At 48.2% G+C, this 21,153-nt stretch overlaps 1 protein-coding gene and 1 non-coding gene across 3 annotated transcripts in view; both read right to left on the reverse strand.

The window, feature by feature from the left end:
- The window catches only part of fam184ab (family with sequence similarity 184 member Ab), an 87,673-nt gene extending 77,865 nt beyond the window's left edge, over positions 1-9,808 (reverse strand). For both annotated transcript variants that reach the window (XM_070988002.1, XM_070988001.1), the window contains exon 1: positions 8,962-9,808. In XM_070988002.1, coding sequence (XP_070844103.1) covers positions 8,962-9,123 — 162 coding nt within the window. In that variant the 5' untranslated portion in view covers positions 9,124-9,808. The remainder of the gene's footprint in view (positions 1-8,961) is intronic.
- Positions 9,809-10,874: 1,066 nt separating this feature from the next.
- Positions 10,875-10,946, reverse strand: trnag-ccc (transfer RNA glycine (anticodon CCC)). Its single transcript has one exon. It is a non-coding gene; the product is annotated as a tRNA-Gly (tRNA).
- Positions 10,947-21,153: the final 10,207 nt, after the last annotated feature.

Here is a 21,153-nt window from a genome sequence, read left to right on the forward strand (position 1 = left end):
GCCCCGCCTGGACATCTGTAAGTTTATCTCCTCCTCCTATCAGTGCTTCCTCCTCCTCCTCCTCTATCGCCCCTCTAATGGAGTCAGTTCAGGGTCAGGGATTTCCCATAGTGCTTTGTGATTCGCCTGAAGTGTCGATCTTGTTAAATTAATATGGATGGAGATGGTTTTTATCTGGAAATGTGTTTTTGCACAAACTGCTGACTTTCACCGACACGCAGCTCGACTGATAAACTGGAAAAGAAAAAAGAAAATAAAAGTGTCCAGTTTTTATCCAACCTAAGCATTTATACGTCCCTCTCCTGTGTCTCCGCTCGCTGTTGTAACGGCTCAAACATCCCTCAGGGATCAGTTCCATCTTATCTTAATGGGGGACAGACTGAGGGTGAAGTCACAGCGAGCCCCGCTGCTGTTTGGATGTCCTTTAGCTGGAGGGAAGGACAGACAGATAAACAGAGACATGGAGCGAGGACGCCAAGGAGAGACGAGTAAACAGGCCTGCCAATTCCAGACAGAGCCAAGAAAGACAGGGATGTAAAAAGACAGAAAGAAAAGGACAGAAAGACGGCGAGCGCAGCCTTTGGGTTCCTATATAACCAGAATTAAACGATTTCACACACATTTCTTTAACTAGTGTCGGAAAAGTGTCACAATATGGAGACGACGCTGTTTTCTACATGTCTCAACCACCTGTCTCCACACTCCTGGCCGATCACTTACGGGTGTCGCCTCATGGCTGGTTACTGTACAGCAGCGTGTTGACCCTTTCTGACATAAACTGACCTGAAAACAGCGCAAAGACGACATATTTAATGTGTTTCCTCATCAGCTTCATTGATTTTTGTAGCGAGGTTCACCACTTTGTAAACGCATGAATGGACAAAGGAGATGATCACATGGACTCAGAGACACTCCTGCTGTCAGTGAACAGTTTGATTGGAAATCACTGATTCTGGTTTTATTTTTGAGTTCAGGCTTTGTTTGGAATCAGGTTTGTCCTCAGACATCAGAGCACGAGTGGCGATGACTTCTGAGTCCCGTCTGCAGCCAACAGTCGAGCTCTTCAGCGGGTCCAGATCACGTCCAGTCTGACCGGGCAGAGACTTGTTACACTGCTCCAGTCTCTGGTCAGCCGGCTGCCGGCTTGTTGTTGTCTCTGTTTGGGTTCAGGTGAGTCTCATCCTGAGTTTGATCAGTCTCGTGTCAGATGTTAGAAATACATACATGCATCCCAGACGTGTAACCTGTTAGCAAACGTTTCTTTCTTCAGTTGGAAGCGCTGCTGAGTCGAAGGTTATGACAGAGTCTCACCTTCCTCACAGATGCTAACGTGGAAGCTACAGCTCGTAGCTCCAGCTGTTGCTCTGAATCTTAAACACACATCTCCTGCTGGAGGTAAAACGAGGCGGCGCTGGGTGATCTTTGTCTGTCTCTCCATCAGGAGGAAGAAACAGAACCCGGCGAGTGGAGACGGGTCCCCGGGGGCCACGCAGACTCAAACTGCTGCCAAGAAAAGACGAAAAAGTCGAAGCAGACTTTAGCCTCAAATCCTGATGCTTACTGGCTGCTGACAACGTCTGCCAGAAAGCCTCCTTTTCTGGTTAAATGTGTGGGCTGGTGTCAACTCAGGAGGTCTCCACTTCACGGTGGCTTTCAGTCGAAATCAAGGATTCAATGTGGGATCATTTTATGCAAAAAAACAAACAGAGCTGTTCTCATCTGATTGTCTGCATCCCTTCAGTGGTTTAACACAGATCTGAAACAGGCTTTGGAAGGCAGGAGAAATGAGTCTGAAGTGAAATGAAAATGGTGGAGGAGAGCAGAAAGTGGGCTCAGCGCTGTCACAGTGATGGATGGTATATGGATTTTTCAGCAGAATAAACGCACCCACGTGCAAATTTATGCAACTGTTTTTCCCCATTAAGGCTGTTCCACAGACGCGTTCATACCTCTGACTTCCTTCTGCTCTGCTGATCTTATTGTTTTCAGAAAGCAGCAGTTTTAAGCCAGAACACTGTCTCACCTGCATGACAAGGTGAATGAGTGAATGTTATGGCTCAGAAGTAGTTCATTAGTTTGGTTTAGAGTAAGAGAATTAGATGATCATCCACACCATACAAAGCCTGACGCACGTCATGTGGAACCAAAGCTCACCTGCACAAGTTCCACCTGGAAGCTTTCAGACTTGCGCCACTAACATGCTGTGGTTAGCGCAACAGGCTGACGTGAAGTTTGAGAGCTGGTGAAGGTTCAGACCCAGAGAAGTCACTAAGAGGCATCTACTGACGCTCAAATGAGCAGAATAGAGATGAATCTGTGCAACGTCACCCAATTCTGAAGGATGCATCCTGCAGGGAGGGTTTAACCCTGAACAGACCCACAGCAGGGCCTGGTACTGAGATGATTTCTCTTGGTCAAAAACAGCAGAAATGCAGAAGCGGTTGTACAATCTGCTGTTTCTCTTCCAGCTCCAGTGGACACGCTGAACATCCACAAACAGCTCTGCACAGCTGCTGCTGCCCACAAGCTGCTGCCTTTCAATATGGCCACCAGAAGGCCTGTTACATCACCTGAAAGCCCTGACGGCGAAGCGGTCGTGTGCAGAGCGATGATGTGGTACACGCTGCCGGCCCGTTCGAGGTGGAGGAAATATCCAGCTCTTAGCGCTGCTCGTGACAATCTGTGCTTTAGCTTTGAACAAGCTAAAGCTCACGAAGCTAAGAGGCTCCTCCTCCTGTTGTACAGGTGGGAGCAGAGAGCGTAAAGAGGAGGTGGAGGAAGAGGAGCAGACAGGTGGAAAACACCTGATAGGATCGGCTCGGCTCGTCTCCTCCTGTCTGATCCTATAGAAACCTGCTCTGTCACTCCTGTCAGGGATGAAGAGGCAGGTAAAAAGGTCATGAGACCGTTAACTGTGAGGCTGAAGGCTGTGCAGCCACACGCCTGCGACAGACTGATGGCTTTGATGGACAGACCATATTAATAACTTTGGATTCAATCCACTGGCACATTAACATTACTCATTTAGTGAATCAGTGAGGCAGGTCTCACTGCAGCTCTTACAGTCTGTTGGGTTCACCACAGCGCACTGAAGCAGACCTCAGGTCAGGCGTCTCATCGCAGCGCTGACAAAAACACACCGGCTGTGTTTGCTGACAAACCTCCATCACACCGGAGGAGCGCGACGCTGACACACCGAGAGGTTTCCCACGAAGAAGCAGAGCGGTCGTCTGATGAATCGGCCGTACAGTATGTCCAACGAAGAAGCAGAGCGGTCGTCTGATGAATCGGCCGTATGTAACGGCCAGCAGCATCGTGCTGTGTCTCGCCCTCTGCTGCAACACGATTGGCTGCTGCGTTGGCCAACAGAAGCAGGCCAGAGCGGAGTAGTAGAAATGTGGCTTCTGGCTTTCTGAAGGCAGCGGAAACATCCAAGGTCAAACATTAAGAATGACTCATCAAATCATCCTCCACACACACCTCGTGAACCTGTGTGTGTGTGTGTGTGTGTGTGTGTGTGCGTGTGTGTGTGTGTGTGTGTGAACAGGCGTGTCAGCGCTGCTTTGCTTGTATGGGATAGTGCTTGAGGCCAATATGGCCCTCTTTCTCCCCCATCTTTGTTCCTGTCTCTCTGCATGTGTGTTTGAGTGTGTGTGTGTGTGTGTGTGTGTGTGTGTGTGTGTGTGTGTGTGTGTGTGTGTGTGTGTGTGTGTGTGTGTGGGCGTATCTTAATGAAATCTGACAGAGAATTGTGACAATCAGTGAAGGAGCATCCTGCCGAGGTTAATAAGCTGTACTCCTCACAGGAGCAGCAGCAGGCCGCCGCGCGCACGCACACACACACACACACACACACACACACACACACACACACACACACACACACACACACACACACACACATCTCCCCGGTGTTTTCATTCCCCTAAAATTATGTTTAGAGACTCCGAGGCTGAAATTCACGGCCGTGACTTCGAGCCGCTGCGAGGGGAAATCTTTCCGCTTCGTCGCCTCCAGAAAAGACTCTCAGGAGCGAAGCGGTGACATCACTGCTCCTCACACTTCCTGTTTTCTGTGATAAATAACAGCTTGTAATGAGATGTCACTCAGCTTGTTTTCTCATCTCTCTTACTCTGCATCTTCTTCACAGCTCTGACAGCAGTGGAGCTGCGTTCAAGGCCGTGTCGAGAAACAACCAAAATCAGACGCCGCAGCGTCTCAACGACTCGTTTAGAGCAGCTGCTTCTAATCTGCGAGCATCCTTGAAACTTCTGTCCAGTTACCAGGATATTATCAAGGTTTTAATGAGCCCAGCTCCACATTTGTTGCTCAAACTTAGACAATAAATACTGTAACAACAGAGCAAGCTGGAGAGGTGATAGCAGGAACATTAGCCACGGCTAACACATTATTATGGCAGTAAAGCTGGAAAACACACATGCAGCATTTTTTTTGATACTCTAATATTGAATTTGATTTTCTGTGTCTCAAAGTGAAAGCATGCTTTGACATTTCTGGACTTTGCTGCACAAACTGCAGCTCTGGTTTGAATGAGCAGTATCGGACTTTAAAATCCCTGCCGGATCAGCCCGGCTCCATCCCCGAGTCTGGAGTCGTGCTGCTCCGACCATCTGCTGCTTGCCCTGCCCGGGCTCCGCACACCGCCGACTACCACGCCTGGATTATGGCATCAGCGTGCACGTGCACACACGCGCTTGTTGGCTTGGGTGTTGCTGCCACGTGATGACGGCATGTTTGTGTTTTCAGCCAGTTCAGCCACTGCTCCAACAAAACATTTCAGCTGACACAAACTGACTGTTATCGTCCGTTTCCACATTTCCATCAGCCGGTCCTCCTTCCTGCAGCACTGTGTGAATTTTCACTTTTCATTGTCCGAAAGAAGCAACATGTGACGAAATATGTCTTCATGTGTTATCAGAGGAACGCCCAGTCCTCCCATCATCCCAGCTGGGATCAGACTGCACTGGAATACACACCACACAGTTGAGCTTACACACTGACGCACACTCCAGAGGAATCATCACAAATGATGCCTCGCTGGATGGAAAACCGCCAACGCCGGCGTGCTGCGCTGCGTTTACACCACACGCTGGTGTTCATGTACATCCTGAGAGCTGACGGGAGAGCAGATCAGCAGCTTCTCTGGTGTTAAAAAGTGGATTTCCAAACATTTCCATAGCTCTCTGTTGAAATGTTTCTGTGCACAATGACGCTGCAGCACTACAGAGTGACCTGCAAACACACACGCACACGCACACGCACACACACGCACACGCACGCACACACACACACAGTATTTCACTGTCTCTGTCTCTTTCCATCCCCTCGTCTGGACCTACATGGAGAGCTCAGAGGTCTGTTTCTGATTCACTTTGACAGTAAAGACAGTCAGGCATCGCTGATGACACACACGCACGCACGAGCACGCACGCACACACACACCCTAGGCTAGGTAATACATTTGCTATCAGGCGTCCTCTTGACGATGCGGGATGACACGCTGCCCTCTCTGGTTCCCGGCGCTCTGATTGGCTGCGGCCGGGCTGCAGAATCAGGCTGATTCCTTTAAAAATCCTCGGCCCACTTCTCACACGCCACTGCCCTGAATTATAATTTATATAAAAACTAGTTGCCATAGCAGCAAAACCCCTACATTGCCTCTTTTTGACAGAAGCACTACAACAAAGCGAAAGCATCGGAGAGTACAACTTGTGAAATACAGCTCTCCAAAAAGAGTCATGACAGCGAAATCCTCGCACAGCCCGGACGACACAAAGGGCCGGAAAGCAGCTTTGTGGGACTGCGAGAAGTCTTAAATAACAGTGGCAGCAAATACGGCCTGCGTCATGAATCATGGGGCTCAACGCCACCAGAGAATAGCAATCAATGAGCGATTTACTGAGTGTGCATGACGTCCCTGGTGAAGCGGAGAGCGCTCAGCCAGTGTTGGCGCCGCGGCTCGCCATCGCGCACTGAAGTGACAACGCCGCTGCACGCCGCGCTGCCGTCTTATCTCTTCTGTACTGCTGAATTACTAAAGAGCACACAATCATGAGAAATCAGGAAAACCAACGAGGAGCAGGCCAGTCGACGTGCCTCAAAATATATCGAGGAGAGGAACAAGAAAACCAGGATATGAAGAGAGAAACCGAAAAGAGTCTCATCAGCTGCAACGTGCAAACAGAGCAGTAAAGTAGGCCAGTCAGAGGACGAGGTAAAACATTCAGGCGCCTGCATCGCTCTGGAGTCATCCTCACAAATCACTCAGACCGTAAAGAGTCAGAGAGGTTTCCAGATGCTCCTGAGCTCTCGCTGTGGGCAGATGGCCGGCGTGCCGTCGGCCCGCTCCCCGCTCGGCCGTGGCCTAACGCAACCAGGCTCAGATGTGACGCCCGTGGGAACGTGTGGCGGTCATGTGACCTGGCACATGGAAACACCATTCGCTATTGTTCCAGCTGGTAATATGAGGTGGAGGTAGCTCGCCTCGGCTTTTACCCGGTGATGACCGGAAGCCTTCAGTGTAACTGGGTTTGATGTTATTTCTGATAAAATGAGACTTCATGAACATTTTTGTGATCGCTGTGCTTGAAATTTTACTTTCCCTCTGTGATGGATCACAGTGACTCTGATGTCCATCAGCCATAAAAGCTGACTGTGAGGCTCTGAAAACATCAGCTCAGTCATCTGGGACGTGCGGATCCAGTCCTCCACAGGAAAAAGCTGGACCTGAGCTGAGGTCACATGGACGCTGCACGGCGATGCGTTCACCGATGTTACTCTGTGCCTGGTCGATCCCTCCAGGAAACAAAGTGAAATGTGACAGAAATGACTTTTGCATTAATAATGCAGATTAACACAGCGGGCGAGGCCGCTCATTTCAACCTTCTGTGCGTTATTTTTCCCAATAAAGAAGCTTTTCTGTCTTTTTCTGCGTGCTGTTGGTGCCACCGTTGAACAAACAGCGACGTGTGACCCGGACGGTCTCGACAAACATACATACATATTCTGGACTCTGCACAATGAATCAGCCATGACTCAACGTGACTCCGAACACTCCAGGTTTTTACTACCATCACATTTTGCCAATTCTGCATCTCTGAAAGCTGTGAAACTTCTCAATGTGCAAATGATAATTTCAAGCATAGTGGTCAGAAAATGACTTGTAAAAAGTGTTTTTAATAACAACACAGAATCAAACTTAATTATACTGAATATTGCATACAGTTTCCCTCCTGATGGCATCTGAACCAACAGAAAGCTGAGACTTTTCTAGATGACAGAAGGCTAAATAATGGGAGAGGCAGCAGGTACGAAGGAAAGAAGTTGGTCTACATAATGTGTGTAACACTGGATGTTCGGATATGGAGAATTAGCTGTAGAGGTGAAGAAGACGCTCCTTTAAACAGGCCGTTGTGCACAAAGGCTTGGCACGCACTCAGCCCAATCCTGCTGAATTATGATTTTTCTTCAGCCTCCACTTCCTCAGCACAAACAGCCACTGAGAGTACAGGTCTTATGTTCACGCCAGGAGGGGATCCTTGGAGGATTTAGCTGATGTGAGCTGTCAAACTGTTCAGCAGCAGAGAGGGAACGTCTCCAAAAGGCCACCTGGAAACATGTGAGGCCCCGGCCGTCCTCCAGCTTAACGATAATGACATACCGCTGCCTCAGACGTGCTTTGACCCGGAGCGAATGCTGTGGAGAGGTTGCTCCTCTGTCTTAGATGTTGCAGCCCTGTCATTTTGGCAGGTGAGAGATGAAAGCACTGCCCCTCAGGGCAAAAAGCATCTGAAATGCCCCTGAAAGCCCACAGGTACAGCCGGCGTAGAAGAAAACATCCGAGTGAGCTGGGCCAAAGCAAACAAAATGTTTAACTGAGCTGACTCCTGCGAATGAGGCCCGAAATCCAACACCTGTACTGTGAACAGGACAGGTATTTCCAACGCACTGTGCATCAAAAGGCACAGAAACGTTAATTCAGCACACACAGGCTTTGACGTGACAACAGGGGGAACGCAAGGCATGAAAAAGAAATGATAAATCAGAAAATAAGGAAGTGAAGGAGCTACACGACGAGCCGAAAGTCTAGTTATCTGCCAGCTCCAGTTCTCAATCTGTCTAGTGCAGCTTGTCATCACGAGATCAAAGTTTGAAGAAGTGCCTCATTTAGCTGCACAATGATCGACAAGACCCCCAAAACAACATCAACATGAGCAAGTCAAACAAAACGCCAGCTCAGAAGGAGCTGCAATAAGCCAACAGTGCCTGATCAGATCAGATCTGATCTGATCTGATCAGATCAGATCAGATCAGATCAGATCAGATCAGACTGGCTGATACTGATGGAGGCAGCATCCGAGCACACCGGGCTCGCCTTCAGGCAGCTCGCACCTGGCGGGCGCGCCGGTCCTTCAAGGCACAATTCTCCAAACTCCGTTGAGGATTTCACAGTTTTAGGCTTCTTTGCTGTTTGAGTGCGATTCATGCTTTTATCACGTGTCTTGGTATATTTTAAAAATGAACCGCAGCTGCTTTTTAATTCGGTGTACAACTAAAATATTAAGCAGCAAGTATTTTAATTAAAATCCAACTTTGATCATTAGTTCACCTGATTCCCAGTTTCCTCCTGCTAAAATACGGCTTCAGCGAGCAGCGGGAGCCAACTGTGAAAGTTCATTATTTCTATCAGGGGATTTGTGTTTCTGTGTTAAATGACTGCCGAAAGTCCGGAAATATCCTCAGAATTCAAGAAGAAATCAAGATGTTGTTGGACCTTTCAGGAACGTTCAGCATTACGACTTTGATTGTTAAATAGGTGAAATTCTTAACGGAGTTTGGTCGGCAGCTCTCTCGCAGGAGCGGGAGGTAGAGGGTCTCACCCGCGGGCTGATGCACACCGCTCAGGGAGGGGGGCATCAGGCCTCGTGAAAACAGCCTTACCTTGGTGAGCTGCGCTATTTTCTTGCTCATCTTCAGGTGCAGGTCTTGGGTATATTCCATGGCGATGCCGGACTGAAAGGACATGCTGGACGCCGAGGATGAAGTAAATTTCCCCTGACCGGCAGGGCAGTAATACTGCTGCCAACCCGACCCAGTCGCCATCTTCACTCCGACGCTTCAGATGCTTCGCGGAGATACGAGCCGAGGACAAACTGGACGCTGCTGTGGACACGGCCAGCGAGCGGAGGACAGGACCGGGACAGTGTGGGCTTTTTACAGAGACACGAGAGCAAAAAAATCAAAAACACGAAGCCTTTTTAGCCCACAAGCTGTTAAAAATGGGGTTCATCCTGCTCGGTCCGGATAACAGCACGCCAAACGGTGAAATGTGTGATTTTCAGTCCCACAAACGTTACTGAGCTTCGACCATCGTGTCCGTCCCAAAATGTGGCCGTTTGCAGTGGTCCGAGGTGCGGGTCCTGTCTGCGGTCACCTGGCGCGGATGTGGCTCCTCTCCGGCAGCTGACTGGCTCCCGGTCGGTCACCTTGATACCGAAATTTGTCAGCGGCAGCCGTTAAGAGCGCGACGTCCTCGGTGCATTCCGGCTACATTAACGGAGTGTGTACAGATTGAAGGTGTGTGTGCGCGCGCGCGTGTGTGTGTGTGTGTGTGGAGGACAGGCGCAGCGGTTGGTTGCTGCTCCTCTGTTGCCATGGATCACCTCAACACTCTATGCTGCATTCACGTAGGATGGGAGCAGCGCTGCGTTCACGTGCCGTCGGAAAACAGAAAAAAAGGACGGAGCGCGCTCGCGAAAGATCCAGCAACGATGAAGCTGACGGTGACAGAGAGATGTGACGTTCAGGGGGCGGGAGGTGATGAGAAAACCAGTGTTTCTTCAAAATAAAAGAGTTGGACAGGATGCAGATACACACGTTATTCCATACAGCGAGTTCGTGTCAATCAGCTGAACTCAGATCAATTAGCGCTGGCATCTATTAATCAGCTCCTCACACCAGCCGTCCATCAAACGTCCTCTGGCTCGGACATGGTCGTTAAAAAGAATAATCCATCTAACATTTGAGGATGAAGTTATGGTCTCAAATCAAATTTCACGATGAAGACAGCAGCTGAGTGTCTTAATGAGGCAGACATCAGGCTTCACTGCTCAGAGATGTCTTCCTGTCCTCCTCCTCTCTGGGGTCACAGTGCAGAGGACACACTGAGCGATGAGCTTTAAAACTGTCCACAAACAGTGTAAGGCAGGTTTTTACACCTCACACTGCTGAAAAGCTCACCCGTTTCATTTTTCACTCATTCTCACTGCGAGCTAACGAGATGTTTTTCCAATATCAGGTAAAACGCTGACAGGTAAAGTTGTCTTAACGCTCAGTCGTCCTGTAGTCTGTCTCCATTCTGCACATAATGACGAGACAAATCAATGCTGGTTACGGCCTTGGCAGCAGGATTATGGATGCTGGAAACAGTGAGTTCACTGAAAGTCGTTGATACCAGTATTCACAGCTGGGAGGCTGAACACACATTAATCTACAGTCTCCAGTATTACTCCACCAATAACATTTGCTTTATATTAAATATTATCAATGTTAATAAAGCCAAATATGTCCTAATCCATCTCAAAATGACAGCTACAAGATGCGCCTGTGCCGCATTATTTAAGCATGCAGCTTGTATGATTTACAGGAGGCCTGATGTCTGCTAAGCTGCTGCGCCGCGGTACGTTTTCTTGTTTGTGTTGGACGTGAGATAAATGAAGTTTCTGGTAAACATCTGCTGTTCTGTGACCAGCAGTCAGGGTCACATGGGAACGATGGTCAGATAACACTTCATTAATGCCCCGTAGGGAAAATCAGGAGACACTGAGAGACAGTTCTGTCAGTGTCTCATCTTATGCATTGGCCGGGAATCGAACCCGGGTCAACTGCTTGGGAAGCAGCTATGCTCACCACTATACCACCAACGCCCTGTGACGTGTCCATGAGCCTCCAGCGATGCCGCTCTCTTAAGCTCGCACGGCATCGCATGTTTCATGAAGATTAAACTGCGGCTGACATCTGGACTGCGGACGAACGTTAACTCTCTCCTGTTTGGACCCACAGAGATCAGGAAAGGCCACAAAGCTGAAACTGTTTACTCAAAACCTTCAGTGGTGCTTCAAAAATAAATGAGGTTAAGTCCCGACATTGAGTTTCCAACAAAAATAAAACCCTCAAAATGAAAGAAACCTGGAGCAGCTTTCCCGTTTCCTCTTCTCGTACTTTGTACCAGCGGACGACAACGGCACGTCCGACAGGGAGGTCATACGAAGTCCGCTGCTCTTCCACGGGTCATGAACGCACCACGCTGAACTTCAGCTTCATCCATCAAAGTGTAACTGAAGAAATAAGAAAGTAAAGTGAGTAAATGGCAGCAGCAGGAAGCACCTCACAGCCACCAGGATGGCGCTTTTTACAACACCGTGGGTGTTTACAGCGAGTGTGTGTGCGTGTGTGTGTGTGTGTGTCAGAATTTAACCAGTGAAGGTTTCCAAATGTTGAAAACTGAAGAAATTGTGAATTGCTGTGTTGGAATTCAATCATTCAGGCCTAAAAACAGCCAAGAGGTGCAGCGAAATTCAGCTTTACAATAACTGTCATCATAATGAGCCGGCTGGGAAGCGATTAGCCGCGACGATTCAAAGATCTGTGATTCAAAGGACAGTTTCATTAAAGCTCCTCCTGTCCTGTGACATCAGCGAGCGGCTATCGGCTAACTCGTTAAAATAACCCCACATGTACGACATTATATCTCTTTATTTGTCTTGAGGTTGATACTGAAGACAAACTTCGCATGCATGCTAAACTAAATTACTCCAACGGCTGATTCATCCAGATGTGCATTAGGTGGCGCTGATGCTGCAGTCAGGTGCTGCAGAAGAAGAGGACGCAGCAGAGCCTCACGATGGAAATATGGCATTTAGGTTCATTTCATGTGTTGATCTGAAGGTTACGCTCTCCCTGCGCTGCACACAGTCCTGATGTTTCATCTGCTTTTTGTGTCCAGCCGAGCGAAAGCTGTTTGAGTCGCACGCTTCACGTCCGCCATGTTTAATTCATGTTTGTTTTCATCGCACACACTTTTCCACCTGGGCCCAAAACTGTGATATTTAAGTTTCCACTCAGGTTTTTAGCGCATAAATTAAAAATGTTCACAAGAGCAGGAGGAAGGAGACACACCTAGTGACTCAGGGGTTCAGCCAAATGTCAGCGTCTGTTCTTCACTTCGACCAATCAGTGCTCAGTGCCTGTCAAACATCATGTTTCTGAAACTCCAAACCTGACTTCAACGTTTATCATAGATACAAGCTGAACAATGACCTCAACCCACAGCGAGGCCAATCAGCAAAATCTCACTTTCCTGAAGTTACATCACTTTAACGATTCACAACGTGAGAAGCAGCCAACAGGCACGAGCAGACACAGACACACACACACACACACACACACACACACACACACACACACTTCATAATCACTCCTGCTCACCGGAGCTTGAAGCCAATATGGCTGCATTAATTTCTGTCTGGCCTTGGTCTCGTTGTGGGTCAATAACTCTTTAAACCTTTGAGGACGGTGCAGAGCTGATTGGTGGCGCCGCACGCCGTCATAAACACCAACGATGCGCAGCGTTGATGTATCTAGTAATTGTAGAAAGCAGCGATGAGCATTCATAGAGCGCATTTATTACGGAGTTAAACAAGAAGGAGCCTCAAGGTCCATCAATAGAGGGATTACGCTCCCAGGTGCAGAAATTATTCATTACAGCACACAAGGTTATCGCACAGGCTCAGTTGTTGGTTTATGTGCAGATATCCACGGCGGGGGCAGGGGGCATCAATAAGCCCTGACAAATCCCCTGCATCTACAATCATTTACCAGCAAAACCTGCAAAGCCTCGGCTTACAGACACAAGAAAACACTGAGGGACACGCTGAAGCCGGCGCTGATGACTGGCAGGATGTTATCTGGGCGCCGTGATGTATGGCTCCATCATCTCAGAGGGAACGCTCGCGCCGGATGTCCCTGAAGGCTCTGTGGAGGGGGAGGGATTGTCTGGGAACAGCTTCCAGACACTTTTGGTCCCCAGTGGAAGAACTGAAACGATCCACTGACTTTTCACCTTGCTGCACCTCCACCTGTGATGGAGCTCATGCGCTAACATGTCTACAGACCTTTACTAACATATGGAGTCTTTGTCAGACATTTTCAGGAATACATTTATTACCCATGTCTTAACATATCTGTGTATTAAGTTCGTAGCTGCTTAGCTTAGCATAAAGACTGGAAGCAGTGGGAAAGAGCTAGCCTTCAAAGCTACATCTACCAACACCACTAAAGCCCACATGCTAACACTCACAAACTGTTCCTTTAGCAGGACTGAGAGCTTCAGACTCTGACACGCTCCTGTCAGGCTGTCACGCTCATCAGTCCGGTTACGCCGAGATCAGAGTACACGATTCTTCTGTTTTTGACGATGGTCACGTCAGATCCAACGATCACTGTGCCATGACCTCTTCCTGTGTCTTCATCAGGTGACCGGCAAGACTACAAGTACGACCCCGACCAATCGTGGCATGTCTTTAGCTTGGCAAACGACACGGGTACAGACACCATTCACGATCGGCATCAACGCTGGTAGTTGACAAAATCGTCCCATCGGGTCTGAGCAGACTGACGCATCAGCTATTAGCATGATTAGCATGCCAGTTATGTGACATTATCTCTTGTTAACAAGTGAGTGAGGATGTTTTTGTCTGACTCTTAGCAACATATTTCCCAAAGTGATGCAGAGATGCAGCTTGCAGACAGTCGAGAGGTGACGTGGCCTCCAGGTGACGTGGTGGCCTGCTGGGTCGGCCCGATCACGGGCGCTTGGCTTCGTTCTGGGACTCGTGTACAGCTTCTGGGGGATTCCAGTTAGCCTCGCTGGCGCCAGCCCTCAGCCGGTGTCGGCCCCCGGTAACAGCCTGTGTACCTGAGCCAAATCTGGTGCATCATTAACTGAAAGATGCTGAATTTGAGCCTCTGCTGGGCCAAGGCTCTGACCACCTGGGCCATGATGAAAGACCACATTTGGCCACAGAAGCTGTTAGGAGACAGTGCTGCAGATGACACATATTTCCATAGCTAATAGCAGCCCCGGCCAAGCCTAACGGGCTGGGCTATTAAACTACATGAACTTCTGCTGGTGTCTCTACGCTGAGGCTATTACAGCGAGAGGAGCCATTATTTAGTGAGCACAGACCCTCTGAAGGCCACTTTCCTCTGGCGTTATGTGTGTGTCATTGAGGTGGACTGCTAGGGGATGTTTCTGCACTCTCATATCAGTAAATCAATAAAAGTAAAATACTCTCAGAGGGGCAGCATCCTCGCCTCTCTTTGGGTTTTTCGGTCACTTCAAAGCGACAGGAACAGAATATCATCAGCCTGATGTCCTTTCACTAATTAGATCCGGTCTGTGGACACAAATGCATTAAAGTAACTGATCATGTTGGTCAGGATGGCAGAGGCCTGGACCACCGCAGAGTAGCAAAGAACAAAGGAGGCTTAAAATAAACCCAATCTCATCACAACCTCATGTTTTCTGGGTTTTTGCAGCTTGTGAACGCTCAGTTTTTCTCCCGTTTGCGTGTCCAGTCAGCACCTGTCTGACGAGGATAATGAGGTGTCCCTCGTTCAGTGTTTTGATGATATTTAGTTAAATGTGTGAATGCCTCAGCTTTCCCTTCCTTTCCTTTCCGAGTTGGTGTTGATCACCTGAAATAATTCCAATGCAAACATCCAAACACGGGAGCGCTCGTGTTTCCCCTGAGTCGCAGGTTTGCAGTCCGGTAGCAGAAAGAGGTCGTCAACCAAACCTGCAGCAGCTGTCGCTCCTGACGAACGCAGCGGCTGCAGGTTTGGTTGGAGTGGAACGGAGATGGAGGAGCTTCAGGGGACGTTAGCGGCACTACTGCAGTCAAGGTGAAGGTCAGAATTATTATTGTAAATGTTGGAGGAGAGGAAGCTAAACAACAGCTTGTTAGCACACTAATCAGACGGCAAGTCGGGCTGCAGGTGTAAGAGGTGCAAAACCCAACTTCTGATCATCTTAGAGCATCGGAGCAGTGTTAGTGTGGTGTGTGTGTGTGTGTGTGTGTGTGTGTGTGTGTGTATGCAGTGAAGTCACGCTGGATGTGAAGGTACAGTTGCAGCTCACAGGATTAAAACACACTTTGATTCTGCCTCCATGCAGACGGAGTTATATTCGGAGCGCTGACACGTTGTGCATGTTGATGCCTTGTTATCTTTGTGCTGACAGGCTGTGGACTGAAAGAGGCGCCGTTACCCAGAAATGCTTTGTTTTCTCCTGAAGACACGCTGCAGCTAACTCGTGTTAGCTTGCCGGTTCAGTTTCCTGTACTGTTGGTGACGACAGCTGCACCTTCTCGCAGTGTTTCAGGTTGTACTGCTTCTTTCTGAGGGCGGCTCGTTAAAAACTCTTTCACTCTCACTCAACAAGCATCGAGCTAACGGACGTTGGAAACCAGTTTCTGGATCACATGTTGCTTCCTGATTGACCGCCATGTATTTTGCTGCCATATGTGAAGATCACTGCTTTCTGACTGACAATGACTGAAGCAACTTTCTCCTCTGAAGGCCAAAGCTGAATGAAACCCCTCTTTGTGGATCTGTGGGAGACTCTGGAGTCTCTGCAGCAGCTAAAGCTCCTCACTCTCTTTGGATGAGAGGTGAATAAAACGCTCTCCAATGGTCCATGAAATTCAACACTGCACAAGTCATTTCTATCATGAACCATTTATAGATGAACTAATCAGGTATGAGTGTCTGTTTTTGGCTAATCTCATGAATTTAAAGTCCTGCACACTCATGTGAACACACCTTATCCTGCCTGATTAAACCTTTTCACGGGACTGACCTTTATAATACGTCTTTTATGACACTCAGTGGCACTTGGTGGCTTAATCAGCCAGAATTGCTGCCTGATAAATCAATGCATTTCAACACTTCAATGCAAAAATATGTGTAAATATTGACATAACGCCACCTCAGTGTAAACAGGCCAGAAACACGTCACGTCACTCAGCTCTGAACGTGTCATTTAACTCTGAATGAATAACAAGCTTTTTAATGAAAGCACGTCAGAGCAAAGACTCGTGAAGATGAGATATGTGTGGACGTGTGTGCGTTAGTATTTCTGCCACACACACACACTGAGGACGACTGCGGCACAGACACACAAGGTGTGCTGGTGTTTTAGAGGCAGCGCTGCGAATATGGATCACACCTGGTGCACCGACAGGATGGACTGCTCTCTGCTGTTCTCATTGTGTGCTGGGATTGATTCTGTAAACGCCAACGTGCACACACACGCACACACGCACACACACACACACACGTCTGTGCTTCCATTTCTTCTTCTACTTCTACTTCACTTCTTCTTCTTTAATAACTGGAACATTTTACAGGTCTCAGCTTCCTCTCGCAGACGACCACAATCCAATCAGAGAGCGCGGCGCCTCGCCCAGAAACTAATAAAGTTGACAACATAATAAGCACAACAATCTAATCTCTCTGCTCGCTGAACACACGGCGTTCACGCCGGAGGGCGAACGATCAGACGGAAACATGACCGTGACTCCACAGGAGGTTACTGGGCGAGCAGGTTTTCCACAGGAAACACGGTCTTAGATCGGCTCAAAGCCCGATCACGACCGCAGCTGCAGTGGAAACTACTTCACGACTGGGACGCGTCGCTGGGGGTCACAGGTCGCAGCTGCTGACGCTGAGCTTCACTGTCGAATCAGACACTGATCAATACTGATCAGCTCTCACGCGGTGGAGGATTTCTCTAATTAATGTTGACGAGTTTCTGGATAAACCTTTTCCATCACATCTCTGGCCAGAGTGATCTCTGTGCTGCTGGATGTTAAAAGTAGCTCATCAGTCCGGCTTTCAGTGGAGGTTTTTAACGTCCCGCGATGGTCTGAACACTGGATATCTTTGAAAGTGCTGGCATGAGAAAAGTCAAATCTAAAGGTTTGCTGTGGACAAAGTGTAGAGCTGATTCACTGCTTCAATCCAAAATTTGGCAGTTATAGGTAGAACTGAGAGGATAAAATGAGTTCAGAGAGTCCAGTTTTCTATTTGGGTGTGTGAATATATTCAATATACTACCCTCAAATAAATCCATCACGGAACAAACAAGCAGCATCCAAACACGTACGCTACAGTCCCACAATGCAATGAGCCCGGCTGACAGGTGTGAAGCGCGACACTCAGAAAAATAATGAGAAGTTATTAAACCGTCCCTCACACAGAGAGAAGAGGGCTCATGAGACACATCGACGTGGCCTGGAAAGTATTTTATTGAAGATTGATGGTATCTTTTGTTGATTTGGGGAAATGTTCTTTATTCACTTTACTGCTGGAGAGGACAGTAACTGGTTTCACTGGGCAGCACTGACAGTCACTTTAATGCACCAGTGACTCATATTGAAATTTGCTAAATTTGTGTAGCCTCGAATCACTGATAAACCTCACCATTCATACACAAACACAGGCCTGAGTCAGCCATTAGTGCGACTTGGCAGCGACACGGCGGCGCTGCATCAGCTCCACGGACACGACTACACATCACACAAGACTCCGACAGCCTGAAGCTCAGGCCGACTTTCATTCTCCTCTCACTTATCTGTTACTGGCTGCTGACAAACAGGCTGAAAAAGAGCCTGAAGACACGATTTCTACCCACCGAGAAGCTGGAAGACAAAGCAGAAACACAATGTACACAAAGATGAAACGACTAACTCAGGGGAGTTAGTCCCCCCCCCCCCCCATCTAGCATGACGACAGGAAAGTTTTCCTGGTTGCATCCAAAGGTAACGAACGACAGTCATAGTGTGGTGTTAGCTCACGTTAGCCTCAGTCAGCTCGTACGATGGCTAGCTCAGTTAGCACCACACAAACTGAACCCGAATCAACAAATCAGAGCAAAGCCATGGTCAATACGGGGGGAGGACAACAGTCTGAGAAGCTAAACACACCTCAAAACTACCAATAGACTGTGCTGCATTTTTCCTCAAAGCTCATAACGTGGAATAAACTGATCCATCCAGTCGCTCCAGGATTAAATAACTGACTTTCCAAATTCAAACATGCTGAGTAACGTGTCAAAACTGACGAATAAATAAAAAAATCACTAACAGCAGAAGGAAAGAGGAGCCTTGGTTTCCTCCTCACCTTTTGTTCCTCCTCTCCTCTGAGAGTCCCGGGAGGAACTTGGCTGACAGCTCGCTCGATAACCCGGCGAACAAACAGCCATGCATATGTATGCACGGCCTGCTCAGGGATTCAGCAGGTGTGTGTGTACGTGTGTGTATGGAAATGTATTCTGAGGCTCGGCGTCACTGCTGCCATCCCTCTGCAGAGTAAATCCACCTCCACTCTCTGCGTCCTGAGCCGTTCGTCCATCGTCGTTCCACACGCAGCTGAAAACTCAAACTCTTTACGTTTAAAAGCGTTTGTCTTATTGGAAAGCTCACAGGGTCCAGGCTGCTGCAGTGGACAGCTTTCTGACTGTTCACAGCAGTTTGTGTCCATCCACTCAGTCCTGTGTGGGGACAGATGGAGAGCATTATGCATATTAACTGGGCTTATTTCTCTGTGTGTTTCAGCCAAAAGGAACATATTTTTAGAACTGTAATGTTAACTTCTGCGCTGATTTGTGACCATATGGATGATGGGAAATGAAGGCTTTGTAGAGCGTCTGACAAAAACAAAAAGACAGAAAGAAAACATAAACAAAGTTGTGCAGAGCGACCAAATATCCTGCGAGTGGAGGAAACTTTAACTCTTCACTGAGACAGAAATGTTTATGTTGACACTTGTTCTGCTGCAACAAATCATCAGTCTGACGCTGGCGACGGTCCGACACGCCTGCGACATGTTGAGATTGTACCTAAAGCAGGTGATGCTATGAACGTGCAGGACACACGTCCAGAAATGTGTGGTTCTTGTTTCTGTGTCTTTAACGAGACTCTTTCTGTGTCCAGCTTGTGCCTGAGAGGACGTTCTGGAGAAGAAGTGTGCTGTCACACAGTCTGGATGAAGCTCTGCTGGATCTCTGCTCTTACGTCTGCGGATCATCTGCTGGAAATGTAAAGATGTAAAAGCTTTCTTAAAAAAACAAAAGAATCTGCTGGAAAGCGAGACAGTATTTTTGGATGTTTGACAAGCAAACGCCGGGCTGTTCCTCCGTCCTGAGAGGCAGCTGCACTGTAATGAAAAGACGTTGTGGACTGAGCAGCCTGATGGACGTCGACCTGCTGACCGCTGAGCTCCTGCTGCAGCTCCTCAGGGTTTGACGTGTCAGAGTCGGCTGGAGCGCAAGAGATTCAGAGCCAGCAGCGTGAGATCCAGCCAATAAACTGGACTCTGACACGATGCTTTATGTGACTCATAATGACATTATTAAGCGTCAGGCTGCAGCCGGTCCATCCTGCAGATGCAGCAGCACCGAGCAGAGACGTCAACGTTCCTCCATGTTTGTTGCTTCAGAGCAGCTTCTTTGATTTTTCTTCCAAAACACGAGAAGAGAGATTCTGCCAAAGGAAAGCGACCTGCCTCGGAAAATAAATAAACTTTCAGCAACCTCTGCAACCAGTGAACTGGTCAGAGAGGGAGCACGCCATTTAATATTCTCTGTGCTGCCGGAGCTTTATTGAATCTACAGATCAAATGCTGCCTCTGTTATTCCCCGGTGAGAAGAAACACTGCCGGCTGCCGATGGAGAGATAAGTTTGGAAGTCGCTCAGTTTGCAGCTCAGAGGAAACTGGCTGCAGGCTGAAGGGACTGCTGGTGATGCGACGAAGGGCTGCCCAGCAGGAGAAAGCACGGGGACATTAGATAATACTCACATGGTGATGAAGGACATCGCTGATGAGCTGATACCTTCATTAAACCACTCAATGTGTTGTTTTTGTAAAGGATTGAGAAGACTGACACCACTCTCATCTCTGAAGGATAAATACGCAGCTTTAACCCAGCTAATCTGAGTTTAGCTTAGCATAAAGACTGGAAACGGGTGGAAACAGCTAGCCTGGCTCCTTCCAAAGGGGACAAAACTCACGGTTCACAGTCACGTGCTGGACAGTAACTTCTGGAAACTTACAGAAACTTTACTGCCAGGAAATATTCCAGCACATTTTACACTTTTTGGACATGTTTTTGTACAAAGGAGCTTCTGCTTGGTTGCCTGGCTTCATATGAACAGTGCAGACGTGAGAGAGCTGTCGATTTTTCATCTGAGCGTATTTCCCAAAGCGTCAAACTCTTTTCTGGACAGTGTGACTCTTCTTCGGCTGGCTCATTCACAGCAGCAGCTTGTGTTGTTCTTACGCCAAGAAATGGAAAAATAAGAACAAACTGTCTTTACCAGAGCAGATTAGAGCGAGCTGGATTCAGGGTCCGTTAAAGCTTTGAATGGCAGGACATCACAAAGGTCAAAGGTCATTTAATACATGTTCTCTCCATCATCTGGTTCTCACTTAGTTTTAACATGTTCATGACGTGTTTAATCCTTCATGTGTACACACACACACACACACACACACACACACACACACACACACACACACACACACACACACACACACACACACACACACACACACACACACACACACACACACACACACACACACACACACACACACACACACACACACACACACACACACACACACACACACACACAGTGTTACTGAGGCTCAGCTGGAATCAGCAGCGTGTCTTACATTTGCCTTCGTCAGGTGAGGAGACTCTTCAGGTGAGGAGACTCTTCAGGTGAGGACCGAGCGTCCAGGCTGTTGATTATGGGATGTGTAGCTTCAGGCTGTCTGTGAGGGAAACTGCTCTTCACCATCAGCAGCGTCTCTCTCAGTCTTTGGCTGAGGGATTCATTCAACAGCACTATCATCAAGTGACTGTGTGAACGTGGGCTGCTGATGTAAGTGCTGTGCTATTATTGTCTATGGCATGCTGTGTGTGTGTGTGTGTGTGTGTGTGTGTGTGTGTGTGTGTGTGCCCATGATTCCCTTTGTGCTGGATTACTTCATCCGGAAAGACAT

The sequence above is a fragment of the Chaetodon trifascialis genome, chromosome 19 (genome assembly GCF_039877785.1).
Source record: "Chaetodon trifascialis isolate fChaTrf1 chromosome 19, fChaTrf1.hap1, whole genome shotgun sequence".
Taxonomy (NCBI): domain Eukaryota; kingdom Metazoa; phylum Chordata; class Actinopteri; order Chaetodontiformes; family Chaetodontidae; genus Chaetodon; species Chaetodon trifascialis.